General features: G+C 43.5%; 2 protein-coding genes across 3 annotated transcripts in view; one reads left to right on the top strand and one right to left on the bottom strand.

Annotated features, from left to right (window-relative positions):
- The first annotated feature begins 33 nt into the window (after window positions 1-33).
- TOMM6 (translocase of outer mitochondrial membrane 6) lies at window positions 34-1,418 on the top strand. The gene is made up of 3 exons (XM_032862215.1): window positions 34-235; window positions 758-862; window positions 1,092-1,418. Exons 1-2 carry the CDS (start codon window positions 108-110, stop codon window positions 852-854), a joined length of 225 nt encoding a protein of 74 aa, XP_032718106.1. The 5' UTR covers window positions 34-107; the 3' UTR covers window positions 855-862; window positions 1,092-1,418.
- Window positions 1,419-7,854: 6,436 nt separating this feature from the next.
- USP49 (ubiquitin specific peptidase 49) overlaps window positions 7,855-13,869 on the bottom strand; it is a 75,163-nt gene continuing 69,148 nt past the window's right edge. For both annotated transcript variants that reach the window (XM_032862190.1, XM_032862189.1), the window contains exons 3-6: window positions 13,338-13,542; window positions 9,929-10,037; window positions 9,156-9,361; window positions 7,855-8,220 (exon numbers count right to left, since the gene is read on the bottom strand). In XM_032862190.1, coding sequence (XP_032718081.1) covers window positions 8,030-8,220; window positions 9,156-9,361; window positions 9,929-10,037; window positions 13,338-13,542 — 711 coding nt within the window. In that variant the 3' untranslated portion in view covers window positions 7,855-8,029. The remainder of the gene's footprint in view (window positions 8,221-9,155; window positions 9,362-9,928; window positions 10,038-13,337; window positions 13,543-13,869) is intronic.

Below are 13,869 nucleotides of genomic sequence, written 5' to 3'. Positions count from 1 at the left end.
CCCCCTGCCGCCAGTCGCCGGCGGAAGTGCGAGGCCGGAAGTTGCGTGCGCCCCCGGCGCCCTCACGGTGCGTCGGGAGAGGCCTTGCGGAGCTCTAGCGTGCCGCTATGGCTTCCAGTGGGGTCGGCGTGAGCGCTGCTGGCGCGACAAATGAAGCACCAGAGATTCCGGACAACGTGGGAGATTGGCTCCGGGGAGTCTACCGCTTCGCCACCGACAGGAACGATTTCCGGAGGTAACCGAGACCCCGGGAACTTGTCCCTTTCTGGTCCTCCGCGTCCCCTGCGTACCTCCTCTACTTGCTGTCTTCGCCCAGGCTGGCCCCTCTACGTTGCTAGCGTCTTGGCCTCTTAGTGGCTCTGGCTGCGCTTTGGAGAGGCCCTTGACTGGTAGAGTTCCTATGCAGCAGAACCGATCTTTTGAGTTTCTGGGCTATGTCTGGAGAATCTCACCCTGTTCTGGGGGACTCGGGGAAAAAGAGGCGCCAACACAAACAGACTTTAAAGCCCTGGGCGAGTGCTTAATTGGCCTTTGCATTTGACTCTGCTCTTATTAGAGACAGAAACGAACTCTTAAGTAACCGTGTAGGTCTTGGGCAACCTTACTGTTGGAAAACCCTGCGGTCCTGCGATTCTAGAATAGTGTTTTTGCCTCGGAAGTTTTTTCCAGGTGATGATGGTCTTTTCCCCCCAGTATCTTTCGTTAATTAGACAGGTGGTTCAGTGACCACAGGGTTAATGAAGTGTCCTTTTTCCAGGAACTTGATCCTCAATTTGGGACTTTTTGCTGCGGGCGTTTGGCTGGCCAGGAATTTGAGTGACATTGACCTAATGGCACCTCAGCCTGGGGTGTAGCCAAATAGGTAAGCACTTAACTACTGCTCTGCGTGTCTCGGAGCTTTAGAGGCTGACAGAACCAATAACTTATACCATCTATGCACAAAATACAGAAAAGAGACTCGACAGAAGTCCCTTGACTAGCCCTAGTTAAATGTGTTACAGATGTTGCAAGAAATTTTGAGTCTTACTAATTTTCTTCCAGTACTTTTTTATATTTCTAATGCCACGTGTTGTCCTGTGGTCTGATTGCAGACACATGGAACCCCCCGTGCTGTACTTGAACCTTCCAAAAACAGAGCCTCCAATCTGTGACTGTCACAAGACTTGCCCTGATGGAAGTTGAAGTTTCATACAGAGGGGCACCTTTCCTGCCCGACTGATTTCCTTTTGTCCGTTGAGCCCGCTCAGAACTCCGTTCTCTGGTCAGCAGTCAGGTTTCAGCCAAAGTGTTGTCCTCTGTTCTGTAAAGTTCTGTACATAGTTCCTAAGTTTCTGCAGGGGGTGATCTTTGTGCTTGTCCTGAGGAATAACCTAATGGTATTTTAACAAATATTTGGAATAAAGACTGCACACAAAGAATCATTTTATTCTTTTAATAAGAAACTTCAGCTTACAAAAACAAGGTGTAAAAAGTCAAGATTTACAAAAATCATAAAAACATGATTTATAGTTCACACTCAAGAGACAGGAACAAGCCCCAAACACAGATTGTAACAGAGGTGGTTTGCTTTAAAAGGAAAAAAAAAAAAAAAAAAAAAAAAAGGGAAACTGTAGCCACTGTACATTGATGTCAACATAAGGTGAAACTTATTTTGGAGGAATTTCCACTTTTTTGAGCAGAACTAGGGGAAGAAGCCATTTGGTGTTGCATAGCATTTTAGTGCACCAGGTGGGTTTTCCAGGCACCAGGGGGCATTGTTGCTGTCATCAAGTGGGATTTGTTGATGGAAAGAGGGCAGTGATGTGCAATGGAGGCAAAGTGTAAGCAAGCCTGGGCAGTGGGCACTGAAGTGTCACTGCCTGAGGAAGCTGCTTTCTTCACAAGGAAATAGAGGTTTTCTTACCCTAAATTCACGATAGTGTCACTGTCCAAGAGTTGGGAGTTCTTTGGAAATGGAACATAGGGAAAAGACTCATGTAGGCTCAGGTAGATGTGGAGATGGTAGGCAATTTTATTCCCAGTTAATTTATTCTAGGCATTTTAAAATTTTTGTTTTAAAGTTTATTTAATCTCTCTGCACCCAACGTGGGGCTCAAACTCATGACCTGGGGATCAAGAGTCGCATGCTCTTCTGACTGAGTCAGCCAGGCACCCCATCTACCAGTCATTTTTTAAAATCCTGCTTTTTTTTTTTTTTTTTTTTAAGATTTTATTTATTTATTTGACAGACAGAGATCACAAGTAGGCAGAGAGGCAGGCAGAGAGAGAGAGAGGAGGAAGCAGGCTCCCTGCAGAGCAGAGAGCCCGATGTGGGGCTCGATCCCAGGACTCTGGGATCATGACCTGAGCCGAAGGCAGAGGCTTTAACCCACTGAGCCACCCAGGCGCCCCAAAATCCTGCTTTTCCATGCCAAGTCTCCTATGGAACTGGTACGAATTAAAGGACATGAATTGGAAAAGAGGCGGATCAGCATGAATACACCACAGTGGCCTAATTGTTAGAACTGACAGATGTCTTACTCATCTGTTCACAAAAGGTAAACAGGACAAAACAGTCCTCTTTGACCCTACCTGCGTAAATCTCGTTAAGAAATCTGTTTGAGAATGAGATTGTGTATGTGTATTTTACAAAGCACCATTCCCTTGCAGTAATCAGTTAGGTCCCATCTGTTAGGGAGGAGTGTGAGTGTGTGTGAATTCAGGCCTGCAGACGGCTTACCGTAAAGCCAAGACCCTCTAAGAATCTATCTACACTGGGACCACAGATAGTTTGACAGGTGTAATAGCCATCTTATTGGGTGTTAAGATGAGGGTCACATACATGAGATCAAGGCTTAGATTGAAGCCATCACCTCCCAAATGGTGACCAGGAAGGAAACTTTTAAGCTATAGCATAGACTCTAAGCCCCTTCAGATCTGCATCAGACCACTGCTAAAACAAGAAATACCAGCACCTCCTGTTCTTCATAGGTATGAAACAGATCCTTAAAGTCTGCAACCTGATCTACTCATAACTGTCAGCAGTTCTACTTTATAAAGTTTTTTAAAAGTTGAAAATAAAATGCAGCAAAAATTAAGACATGGCAGCTTCCAAAGCACAAGTCATATTTCACCCAAAATTTTGTTTTAACTTCAAGTAATAGTGTTTACTGTTAGTTGGTTTATAAAGCCATAATACTGGCAAGGTAAAGTTTCATTTAAACTGGCTTAATTCCTCAAAGTGTTAAGAATTTAGCAAGTAAAGCTATCAAATCTACAATCTCCCCAAATTTCAACGAAGTCATTAATTCTGTAGATTAAAATGCTGGCTTTCACCATTCCAACACAACATCTTCCCCAAGCGAAGTCAATTTCACATCTATCAACATGGTTTTCAGCCCTGGCTGGTTAACACAGTACTACAGAAATCTCTTACACTACCTGGTTAGATTTTAAGTGGAAACATGCCAGTAGAAGAATGGAAAGAGTCCACAAAAATGACCATTTGCCCCAGTGCTAGAATAGCTATGGTGTATTTAGAACAATGTGTGGATTGAAAATTAAACACTGGTTAAAGTCAGAGCCCTAGACCAAGAGAATGGTTAAACGTGAAAGATCTAAACTAAACTCACGGTCGTATTTAGAAGACGCTTTCAGCTTTAGTGCTGATTTCAAAAAGAATCTGAACCACCAGGGAGATGTATACTTACCCAGTAAAAAAACTAAGTTGCCATGGGAGATTCTGCTCCAAAAGTACAACCTCCTCACCTAATTAGGCCAGTAATTAGGCTGAAGGAACCAATTATCAAATGTGCTTCGAGCAGTGAGCTTTTTAAACACCCTTTGGTGAAGTCTCGTGAGCTCAGTGGAAACCTTAAGGTCAGAGTGAAAGAATAGGCTGTAAACAGCCCTACAGGTGAGTGGACTGGGTCTTCTCCCCTTCCACAGCCACTCAGCACCATCCCAGTCGCACCTGCCAGGGAAAAGGGCTGGGGGGCCAGGACAGGTTCTTTGAGCCTTCTCTTTTGCATATTACACAGTGCACTGGCTTGCTATACAATCTAAAGGTTCACATATAGGGGATTGTGTCCTACACTGCTTCCTGAAATTTTGTGCAAAAGAACCTCAGAACTAATTAATGAAGGCAATACTTCAGGAGGAACCATTTTTGTTCAACTTCTACTATAAGTTGGCCAGCATTAGGAAAAAAAGGCCCTTTCTGAACATTTTGTGCTCTCCCAACCAGCTGGAAAAGCAACCCTTCCACTCATAAGATATAACCCGATAGGGGTATAGTATATGTTTGAGAAGAGTTAGCACTCCCAGCCTACCCGAAGAGGACCGAGTTAATGTTTGGAACATAAAAGGGGTGGTGAGAAAGAACGGGGTACATAGTCTGCCTTGAAAAGCAGCCATTTGATGAATAGTCACAAATCCAAAGATTTTGGACATTACAGTAAAATTTCAGAACTTGCTGGTAAGAATAATTATCTTTCACACACATGAGATGAAATGCTTTCAAAAAGTCTGATACCAAATGTCCTTTACACTGTACACACCCATTTGCCACTCGAAATGACAAGGCGACATCCTTTCCCTTAATCTTTTCAATCCCATGCAAACCATAACGGTACAAGGCACCAAATGTTATGAATTGTATAAAATTAGTTCACAAAGCTTTATCAATAAGTAAAACAAACTCCATCTCCCCCTCCCTGCCTGCCCACCCACATCCCACCCCTCCACACCCAACCAAGTTTTCATTCTGTACTACCGTCAACCTCTCTCAGGCTTATGCAGGGGCCTGACTAGGGCCATCTATGCCCCACTGCCAGCCAATTCATCTTATTAGTTCTTGAGCTTGGATGAAGCTATAAGCATAGCCAGAGTAGGGAACTCATACAATCATTGACTCTAGAAGCCTTGCCATTAAAAACAAAAATAAATTCTTCTATTGAGTCCATAGGACACATTAACACTCCTACAGTTTTCTAATTTTATTCATGACATTCTAAGAGACATCTGGAAATTCTTTTCAGCGTGGCACTGCTCCCCTCAGCCTGAGAGGGGACTGGATCAAAACTGGCAAGAGCTCTGCCCACCATTTAATAAGAACTTCAGTTCCTGGCTGTTGAGGGCATTCCTAATTTTTTTTTTTTTTTTTAAACACTAGCACGGATGCTCACCTCAGAGGCAACCACAAGTATGAGGGTCAAACTAGATTGAGGTAAAAAATCCTTTTTGAGGGCCAGGGTGCATTCATCTTGGCTGGCTACAGCAGAAAGTAAACACACCAGCCAACTACAAAGGGTTCCTGGAACGGGACTCCAACTACTTGTCTGGGAGAAGCAGGCCCCGTAGGTTCAGATAGATCTCGGGTTTGATTTGGCGGCATCTAGTCAACGTCTACCTGGTTCTTACCTTCTTCTCTTTAGAATGTTTCAGTTTAAAGTGAGATGCAACTAAGAAATCCATCTACTTCCAATATGTAAATAAATTAAAGGCAAAGGGACATTTCCCTCACAACAGCCATTGGCTTATGCAGCAGGGAACTCTTTAATAAAAGTTTCCATAAATACTAACTTCTCAACAGCGTCTAGTGCTGCTGCCTCTGGGTACCTGAGGTGTCTGTGACTGCAGGGGCACCTTCCGAGAGTACGCAGCTCAGTGAGGACTCTGGTAGTGGTTTCTATTCCAACTCATTTTAAACAATTTTATGAACTTGTTAACGGGTGCTCAGCTAAGTCAAGCATTTCATTCACAAAGTCCTTAAGTCTGCTTAATAATTCTTATAAATATTTGGTATAAAACTATTTTTAAAAATTAAATTTGAAGATCTTTTAATTTTCCATTAAATGTTCATTTTTCTTAAGTTTCCCCCGGAAACAGCCTGAGGGATGAAGTAGATGCTCTATTAGTTCTTTTCCATTTGTAAGTTCTCTTTTTCTAGAATAACAAATACAGCATTCAAAGAAAGATGAGGCACAATTTATATTTTCCTTTTCACTCTCCTTGGAGTTTTTTGCTTGTTTTTTATGTTTTGTTTTGTTTTAATGGGCTTTTTCATTGCCACGAAAAGTCATCACCAAGACTGCCAACTTAAAAATGTGGATCTAGAGAGTATAGCTTTGCATCAGAGCCTCTGGCAGCATGGGCAGCTGTGACACTTTAAAACAGTGTCCAGGAGAGGGTGAGCCCGGGCCAAGCTTGTACAAAGAAGCCTGCAGTAGACAATATAAACCAAATAGCATAAAAAATGCCATACGCTATCGCTTCCAAATAAAAGCTAAATATTACAGAAACCTCACAGTGTTGGAAAAAGCAAGTTTAATTTAAAATATAGTCACTCCCCTTTCTTTATCAGGGTGAGCCATTTTCTGTCTGAATTTCCTCCATGTCTCAGTGCTGTCTGACAGGTCTTGTGGGAGAGTCCATCTCAAAAGAGGTCAACAGCAAATGCTACAGATCTGCTCTGGCTATGAGGCTCATCAACACCCCTAAGCTACGACCCTCATCTTACCCCCTCTTTTCCCAACCTCCCACACTTCCCCAACTCCCTCCACATCCGCTTCCTTCAAGTGACAACTGTACTTCTACCTGAATTGAAACACTGGGTTGATACACTCAGTCAGAAGATGAGCTTTCACAGTGACAGGCTGAGGCGGGCTGCAGCAGCCCCACAGTGGGAGTTCCGGGCTGCATTCACTCTTACTGCAGGACTGAGAAAGGAAATTCAGTGGTGCCTGATGAGAAGGAGGGTTTCCATCTGGGCAATTTCATCCCACTTAGAAACTGACCCAGTATAAAAAGAAATATGTATTTTACTAGCACTTAAGTAAAAGACAGGGCACTCTTTTTTTCTTTTTTTTCCCCCCTCAGATGGACTGAGTGTAGGAGGGTAAAGAAACAGTAAGGATTATCAAATTTGGGAGGGAACAGGCTGGGGCCAGTAGCAATGAACTGTTCAGACATATGGGGGCAGATTCCTAAGCCCTAGAAAAGCGTAAGTTCCCAAACCTTGTGCTGAACAAGAAGGTTCCAAGCCCTCCTTGGAACTAAAAGCTAAAAGCGAGCTAAAAGCTACAGGCTAAGAAAAGTTGTGTGCTGCACAAAGGTGAGAACAGGTGATGGGCATTCAGATAAGGCCTGGTCCACCAGCTATCCCTGCCTACTCTCAACTGAATTCTGGGCCAGCCTCAGACAACTGACCTAAAGACCAGTTTATACCAAACCATGTGCTTGTCCCATACCTGAACCAGGGATATGCTACAGAACTGGGTAGCCAGGGGCGTCCTTCTGCTTGGCATGCAACTAAGAACATGTCATGGACCAGTTGATTGCTTCCCCATAGGAACTGCTCCTTTAGAATGAAGGGATGTTCAGAAGACGTGGAATGACTCAATGACAGCAGCAGCCAGGGAAGGTAGGACACTTGAAAAACCTCCCGTTTTGCATGGGGAAACTTGCTCTATGCATCTCATTCCACTCTTTCACTGCTATTCCCTAAAAAAGGAAGTCTGCAAGTTGTCAGCCCTTGAGGGTTACTTCCTTTGTGGGGACAAATCCTTATTATTCACTTCCTGCCTTGGAACCAATCCCATCCAGCAAGCTGCCAGCCCAGGGCCCCACCTCACATGCTCTGTCCAGGGCTGTTCACATCAGGAGGGTTCTTCTGGGGTCACAGGGAGGTCCTGGTTAATGGGGGAATCACATAATGGAAAGAAAACATGGCTGCTCTCCTGGCTGCATATGATCCATTTACCCCCTCTTTCCTCCACCCAGATCCTCTCTATTCAGAAGCAACTGATGAAAGAATCTTCATAGAAGTTACTCCTTCTGTTTTATCAAAGGAGGGAATTCCAAATCCATTCAAGAGAAAGTGACTACAGATTTTATGATAGAACATGAGTCACCTAGCACCTTCTGCTGTAGTCCCAGTGAGGCAAACCTAGTACTCTGTTCCTGCACTAAACCTTATTTCCTGTAAGAGGAAAGATATATGAACACCAATAGTTTAAAAGCAGGCCAGTCCTTGAAACGTGCCTCCCATTCAGGGGATGAGCCGTGGTCTGCCCTCATCGTTGTTGCTGGACTGCACCTGAGCTTGGAGTTGGTTTTCTGAAATTCCTGCATTGCCCTGAACTGTTCTTTGAGTGTAAAAAAGGATGTAGGCTTGAGTTTTGCACACTTCCTCGACACTGCATACATTCAGCTTTGAGTCATTGCAGTGGACCCAAAAACCTAGGAAACCAAAGGAAAAGAGAGAAAGTGACTACCCAACTTGTATTTCCAATCAGCAGGCAAAACCAGGAGATGAAGAAAGGGACAGAGGAGTTCAGAATAGAACCAGCCCCTGACTGGTAGTGGGGGCGGGGAAGGGGGGGCCGGGAAGATTGGTAAATGAAACCAACAGACTTCCCTGCCACCACCGGCTTCAACTCCGCCCAAGCCCACCGCATTACTACTTACAATCAACGGACTGTAATTTTTGTCCTCATTTTATTCAGGCTTTTTCATTGCCCACTAGGGCCTTCTACAAAGGCAGCCTGAAGACTGGGAGCTAAGAGATGGGAAGAGGAGAGGCAGAGGTGAACTGGACATGGAGGAGTGGTAAAGGGAAATTTAGAAATTCATCCTGGCCGCCTTAAGGGCTGCAGCGTAGCCCATCCACCTCAGTGCACAGTAGCTGGGAGGCTGTGCTCTGGAGGGACAAGGACTGAAAGCTCCTTAGGCGGGACCTTGTACCCCCATACCTCCTATGATAAGGACATAGAAGTGCTCAGGAAATGTCTTCAGCTTTATTATCAGCCACGGCTGGTGAAATTAATACAGTATCTCCATGAGGTTATGAATAGCATTTCTGCATAACCACGAAGGAAACAGAGGTCTGCAGAAGTATTAATAACAATGAGAAACCTCTAAAATTAATTGAACATTATGTTCTAGGAACCGTGCTAAGTACTTTTACATGTGTTGGTTCCTGTCCATTCTTAGAACAACCTTCTGTTTTCATTTGGTGATATATCCAAAATCTGAACCCCTCTTTCACAGCTTTTTCCACTAGATTTTCATGTATGTAATATCCCCCTATAGATGAAATAAAAGGAAAGCGATGGAATGTGGACACACCAACCCTTTTCCGTGTTCCCCCACCCCACAGAGTCGAGCGCACGCACCTCCCTCTGTGTTGTAGCAATAGGCTGTGTAGTGTCCTGAGCCAAACCCTTTCCCGTGATGCATGACCACTGCGGAGAGATCATAGGCAAAGGTCTCTTTGTCAAGAGAGGAGAGCATGTCCCTGCAGCAGTAAGGTTCCATGGTTAATACCTGGTCAAAGACGACATGGACCCCAATCTTCTCTCGATGATTACGGCCAGACCACCTAAAACATGGATAGAAAGTTCTTACTAGTAAAAAAATGCCATATGTTATCCTAGGAAGAGGGAGGTAAAACAGGGAACTGAGAATACATAACCTTCCAGATGTGGCTTTTGCATCAATAAAACAGTGATCAATGTCCACATGTATTTCCTGTGAGTGTTCCATAATGTATTCTGAAACTAGAAATCCCTAAAACAAGCAGTTCAGGCAGTAATCTTTTTGTAGTTTACTGCCTGCCCTTCTTTTCACAGATTATGTCATATTTGGTCCTGAAGGTGATTCCTGATAAGCCCAGGTCAGGCTAGAGAATCTCCACACGCAGACACCCAGTGCAGGCTGGCTGGTGGGACAGAGCCGTGCAAGCGGAAGCCCTCTCCTGCCCGCTGCCCCGCCCCCCTTGAACATGGCTCACGGGGCAGGAAGCATTTAATCACTATAGAAAGTGCAAGGTCTCTAGGGAACAGGCTTCTCATCCCAGCACCAAAGAAGACATCCACCCTCACCAAAGCCTTTGAGGCAGCTGTCCCCACAGCTCACGGCCACCTGGAAGGCCCCAAAGCAAGCTCACCTGAATCTTTTAAGGTGCAGCCGGAGGACCTGAGGTAGTCTGTAGATCATTAACTGCTTTCTAGCTTCACTCAGAACAAGGGGTTTGGGATTGGATTTTCGTCGTTTGCCTATATGGTTTGGAAAGGTATAAGATACAGATTGTCAGGAGTCTCGTTCTTTCTTGGCTATGGCAGAGACTATGACTTGCCACCCAATATGCCTTCTTATTTCTCAGTACTAGGACCTCGTTTTATCTGGGGCAGTGCTGTGACCCCTTGTCAGTCTGCATTTCCCAGCCCCACATGCCCGCCTGGTATGGCCACAGCAGTTCTCCCAGACACGGAAGGGATGACCATGTGATGGCACTCTTAGGGTGCCAAGGTGACTGCAACTGCTCTTGGACCACGAGGTAACCTTGGGGAAGGAAGCCTTGAACTAGTCACGTTGAAAGGTGGAAAGAGCTCGGGTCCCCAGTGACCATGCAGCTACTATGCTAGTCCCTGAATGTCCTTCAGACTTCTTTTATAGAACAGAAAAATAATTATACCTCATTTTAAAGTCATTATTTGAGTTAACTGAAAACAACCAAACCTAATCCTAATATATATATCCACTTCCAATTTTTTTTTAAAGAGATTTTATTTATTTATTTGACAGCGATCACAAGTAGGCAGAGAGAGATGGGGAAACAGGCTCCCTGCTGAGCAGAGAGCCGGATGCAGGGCTCCATCCCAGGACCCTAAGATCATGACCTGAGCCGAAAGCAGAGGCTTAACTCACTGAGCCACCCAGGCACCCCTCCACTTCCAAATTTGTGCAGCAGCAACCTCCAAAACTGGTATGGGTTTTGGGTGGAATATTCCCAATATCATGGATTTATTAATGGAATATACTGGAAGGTCACTGCAATAACACGCACACAGAGTAGATGCACATGTCAGGGTTCTATGCCTTTATATATGGGCTTATGACTTAAATTGTGATCCACCAGAATGTAATTTTAAAAGTTTTTGTTTTCATCAAGTAGGCCTAATTCTATTTCCTGCTCACAGCTAGTTGTATGCTGTTCAAAACTCTCATCTTTAGTTTCCTCTCCTGTAAAATGGGAATAATGCATATATTTCAGGCTTGGAAAAAAAGTAAGAGGGCACAGGATTGCCAAAGGACAGGATATTTAAATAGATTCTTTCTTCAGCATGATTTGTTTGTGACGTATACAAATGCTTACAAAAGAAACTGCTAGTTTTATAGTTTTATGCTGTATCTAGTTTTTGAAGCATGTTTCTTGGATAAAAGCACACGGCTGGACATGGGAGGAAAAGGTGGACAGACTGGCCAAATTCATCCAGTCCAAAGCAGAACCAGTGGTCAGACTCTCATTTTGTTTCTAAAGCTACTGAATTGTGAGGGGGAATGCATTTCTAAATTACATCAGATAAACAATGGAAATAAAGTTCTCTTAATTTCCATGGGAAGCCTTCTCTATACCCATTTACTGACAACTGCTCGGTTTTTATATTAATTAGACTGGTGAATGGATGGGAATATAAAACTAGTGGTCCTCTGTGGTACCTGCTAATTATCTTTGAGATATCATGGTCTCAGTGTCTAAAGGGCTTGACATCTAAGTCCGGTCTATACCACTCATGAAAGGCAGCAAATCACAGCCAAATGATGCTTCACAGGGCTCCCTGGGACAATTGGACGTGGGGCTGCTGGTTCTCATAACAGGCTGTAGCAGATGAGTGTGCCAGAGAACATTTCAGTAGGGCTGGTGGTCATGATATGTGGGGCAAGAACAGAAAGAAAATTCAGAGGGGTGCCTGGCCTTCTTTTACATTCTAATTCCCCAACAGATTTTCAGAAACTATTGCAGTGCCTCCTGGGAACCCTGGCAAGTGACTGCCACTCTCAGTAGAGGGAGTCTGTGAGCTAAGATGAAGACAATACAGAATCGGCTTTGTTTCCCTAAAATGAAATTCACAAAGAAAAAGAAATTACTGATTCAACTGAGATTGATCAGTTCTGTCTCCATTTGATTAAGTTGGCCATGTGGAGAGGTAGAAGCCTGATAGTTTTTAAACTTCACAAGCACATTACAACAATGCATCTCGTACCTTTCGCCATAGCTTTCCTTCCCTACTATTTGAGCTTGCCTAGTGAAATCCTGATACATTCGCGTATCTGGCAACCAGAAAAATAATCCTTTCTTGCAAAAATAAATAAAAGTATTTCCTCCTTATTCCGCCTTGTCCGAGAATGATGGGAGTTAAAGCTGTTAACATCCTTCTGTTCCTCACAAGTAAAAAGCTTTAGGAATCACTACCTTAAAAAAAAAAACAGATACTGTTCTAATAAGGTAATTTAAGTCACAACCTTTATATCTCGATAAGGAACAGGGCAGGTGACTCTGTAGTTAACCAAGTACACCATATCAAATTTTGTTTAAAAATGGGAGAATAATATCAAGCATGATTTTTTGTTTTTGTCCTGCCTCTTCAAGGACAATAGGTTTCCCAGAGTTCACTATTTTAAAAGACCATATATGCAAATATTTTAATAAGGGTTATCATAAAATTGTGGTTCTCAAAACTTGTAGTCCCAACTATTTTATGGGTGCAAATTGATCTCAAGACATCTATACAATCCATTAATTTTAGTTTCCAAACCCAAATTCGAACTTCCAGGTATTTGCTCTGCATTTCCTCTGTCCGTGCTGGGTCAGCAAACGCACTAAGTGGTAGTGTGGCAAGACAGAAGGAGCTCTGCATAAGGTACCTACATAACCACGTGGAAAGAGTTCCACTTTAAAATGAAAGCCGTGACAGAGAAATACTGTCTTACGACCTTCCCCAGATGCATGGCATGTGAAGGCATGTGAAGAAACAAATGCAGAAAGTAACCATGAAGCGGATGCACCTTCTGGCTTGCCTTCCTCGTCTCATACCAATCTATAGCATCGATTCTGACAGGCTTAAAATCTGCAAATACCTACAAGGCATATGTTTCTGATACTGTAACCCTCAAACAAGCAATGCTACCTGACTTGAGATGAAATAAAAACTGTCAGATCAATATTCATGAATTTAATCAGGACCTTGTAGCACTACAAAGCTAAGCACTCACATTCTTAGAGGCTCATTTCAGAACCCACACTTGCAAATGCCTCCCAAGATAAGAACTAATGTCAATCACAGCAGGAGTCAAAAGAAGCCCAACTCTTAGGTTTTGTTTTGTTTTATAACAAATGATGTCCACACGCTTGTTTTCAGGAAAATGGGAGAAAAAAAATCTTTAAAAGATGCTTTAGAACCACTCAATATTATCAGTGTTACTTTGGACTAAAAGGGCAAAAACAGCACCTTACACTGACAGTCCAGATGCATGTTTCCCCTCTCCCTCTCCACTTCTACCCCCCCAGCACTCACTGTTACACTGGTCACAAGCGTAGATTCTCCCTTCCAGGGCCTCTGTCTCTGTGAACTTGGCCAGCATCTCAGTGAGCAGGCACTCTGTCTGATTCAAAGGGACAAACCCCTTTTCTATGCAGTGATACCGTTCAGGGAATTCCAGGGACAGATCCCAAAAGGGCTCAATGGTATTGGATTTGTAATTGCATGATACACATGTGACCTAGAATGAAAAAATTGATTTACAGGTTACATAACCTCCATGCTTCCCACATACATTTTTGCTCAATTTATACAAAACACATAACTTACCAAAACTAAGTGTATAGTTTTCAAAAAATTTTTAATTATAATATTAAAATAATAAATGTAACCTTAAGAGCATTAGAGCATATTACTGTCAGTATACATTTCTAACTATGATGCTGGCTGGAACTGGAAAACCACATAGCACAGAGATTATTACCTACCCCTTTCTCTCTTCTCTCCTAAAGCATGCTCTACCATTCAGTGCTGCAGCAGTACAGACTGGGTTATCATGGGACCATTC

The sequence above is a fragment of the Lontra canadensis genome, unplaced genomic scaffold, assembly GCF_010015895.1.
Source record: "Lontra canadensis isolate GAN:19392208 unplaced genomic scaffold, GSC_riverotter_1.0 scaffold23, whole genome shotgun sequence".
Taxonomy (NCBI): Eukaryota; Metazoa; Chordata; class Mammalia; order Carnivora; family Mustelidae; genus Lontra; species Lontra canadensis.
This window is presented reverse-complemented; position numbering and strand designations above follow the sequence as displayed.

Bases quoted from the DNA above. Each gene is read 5' to 3' on its own strand.
- TOMM6 (XM_032862215.1), top strand. From the start codon at position 108: ATGGCTTCCAGTGGGGTCGGCGTGAGCGCTGCTGGCGCGACAAATGAA. The intron at 236-757 runs GTAACCGAGACC...TCCTTTTTCCAG, and splicing joins GACAGGAACGATTTCCGGAG to GAACTTGATCCTCAATTTGG.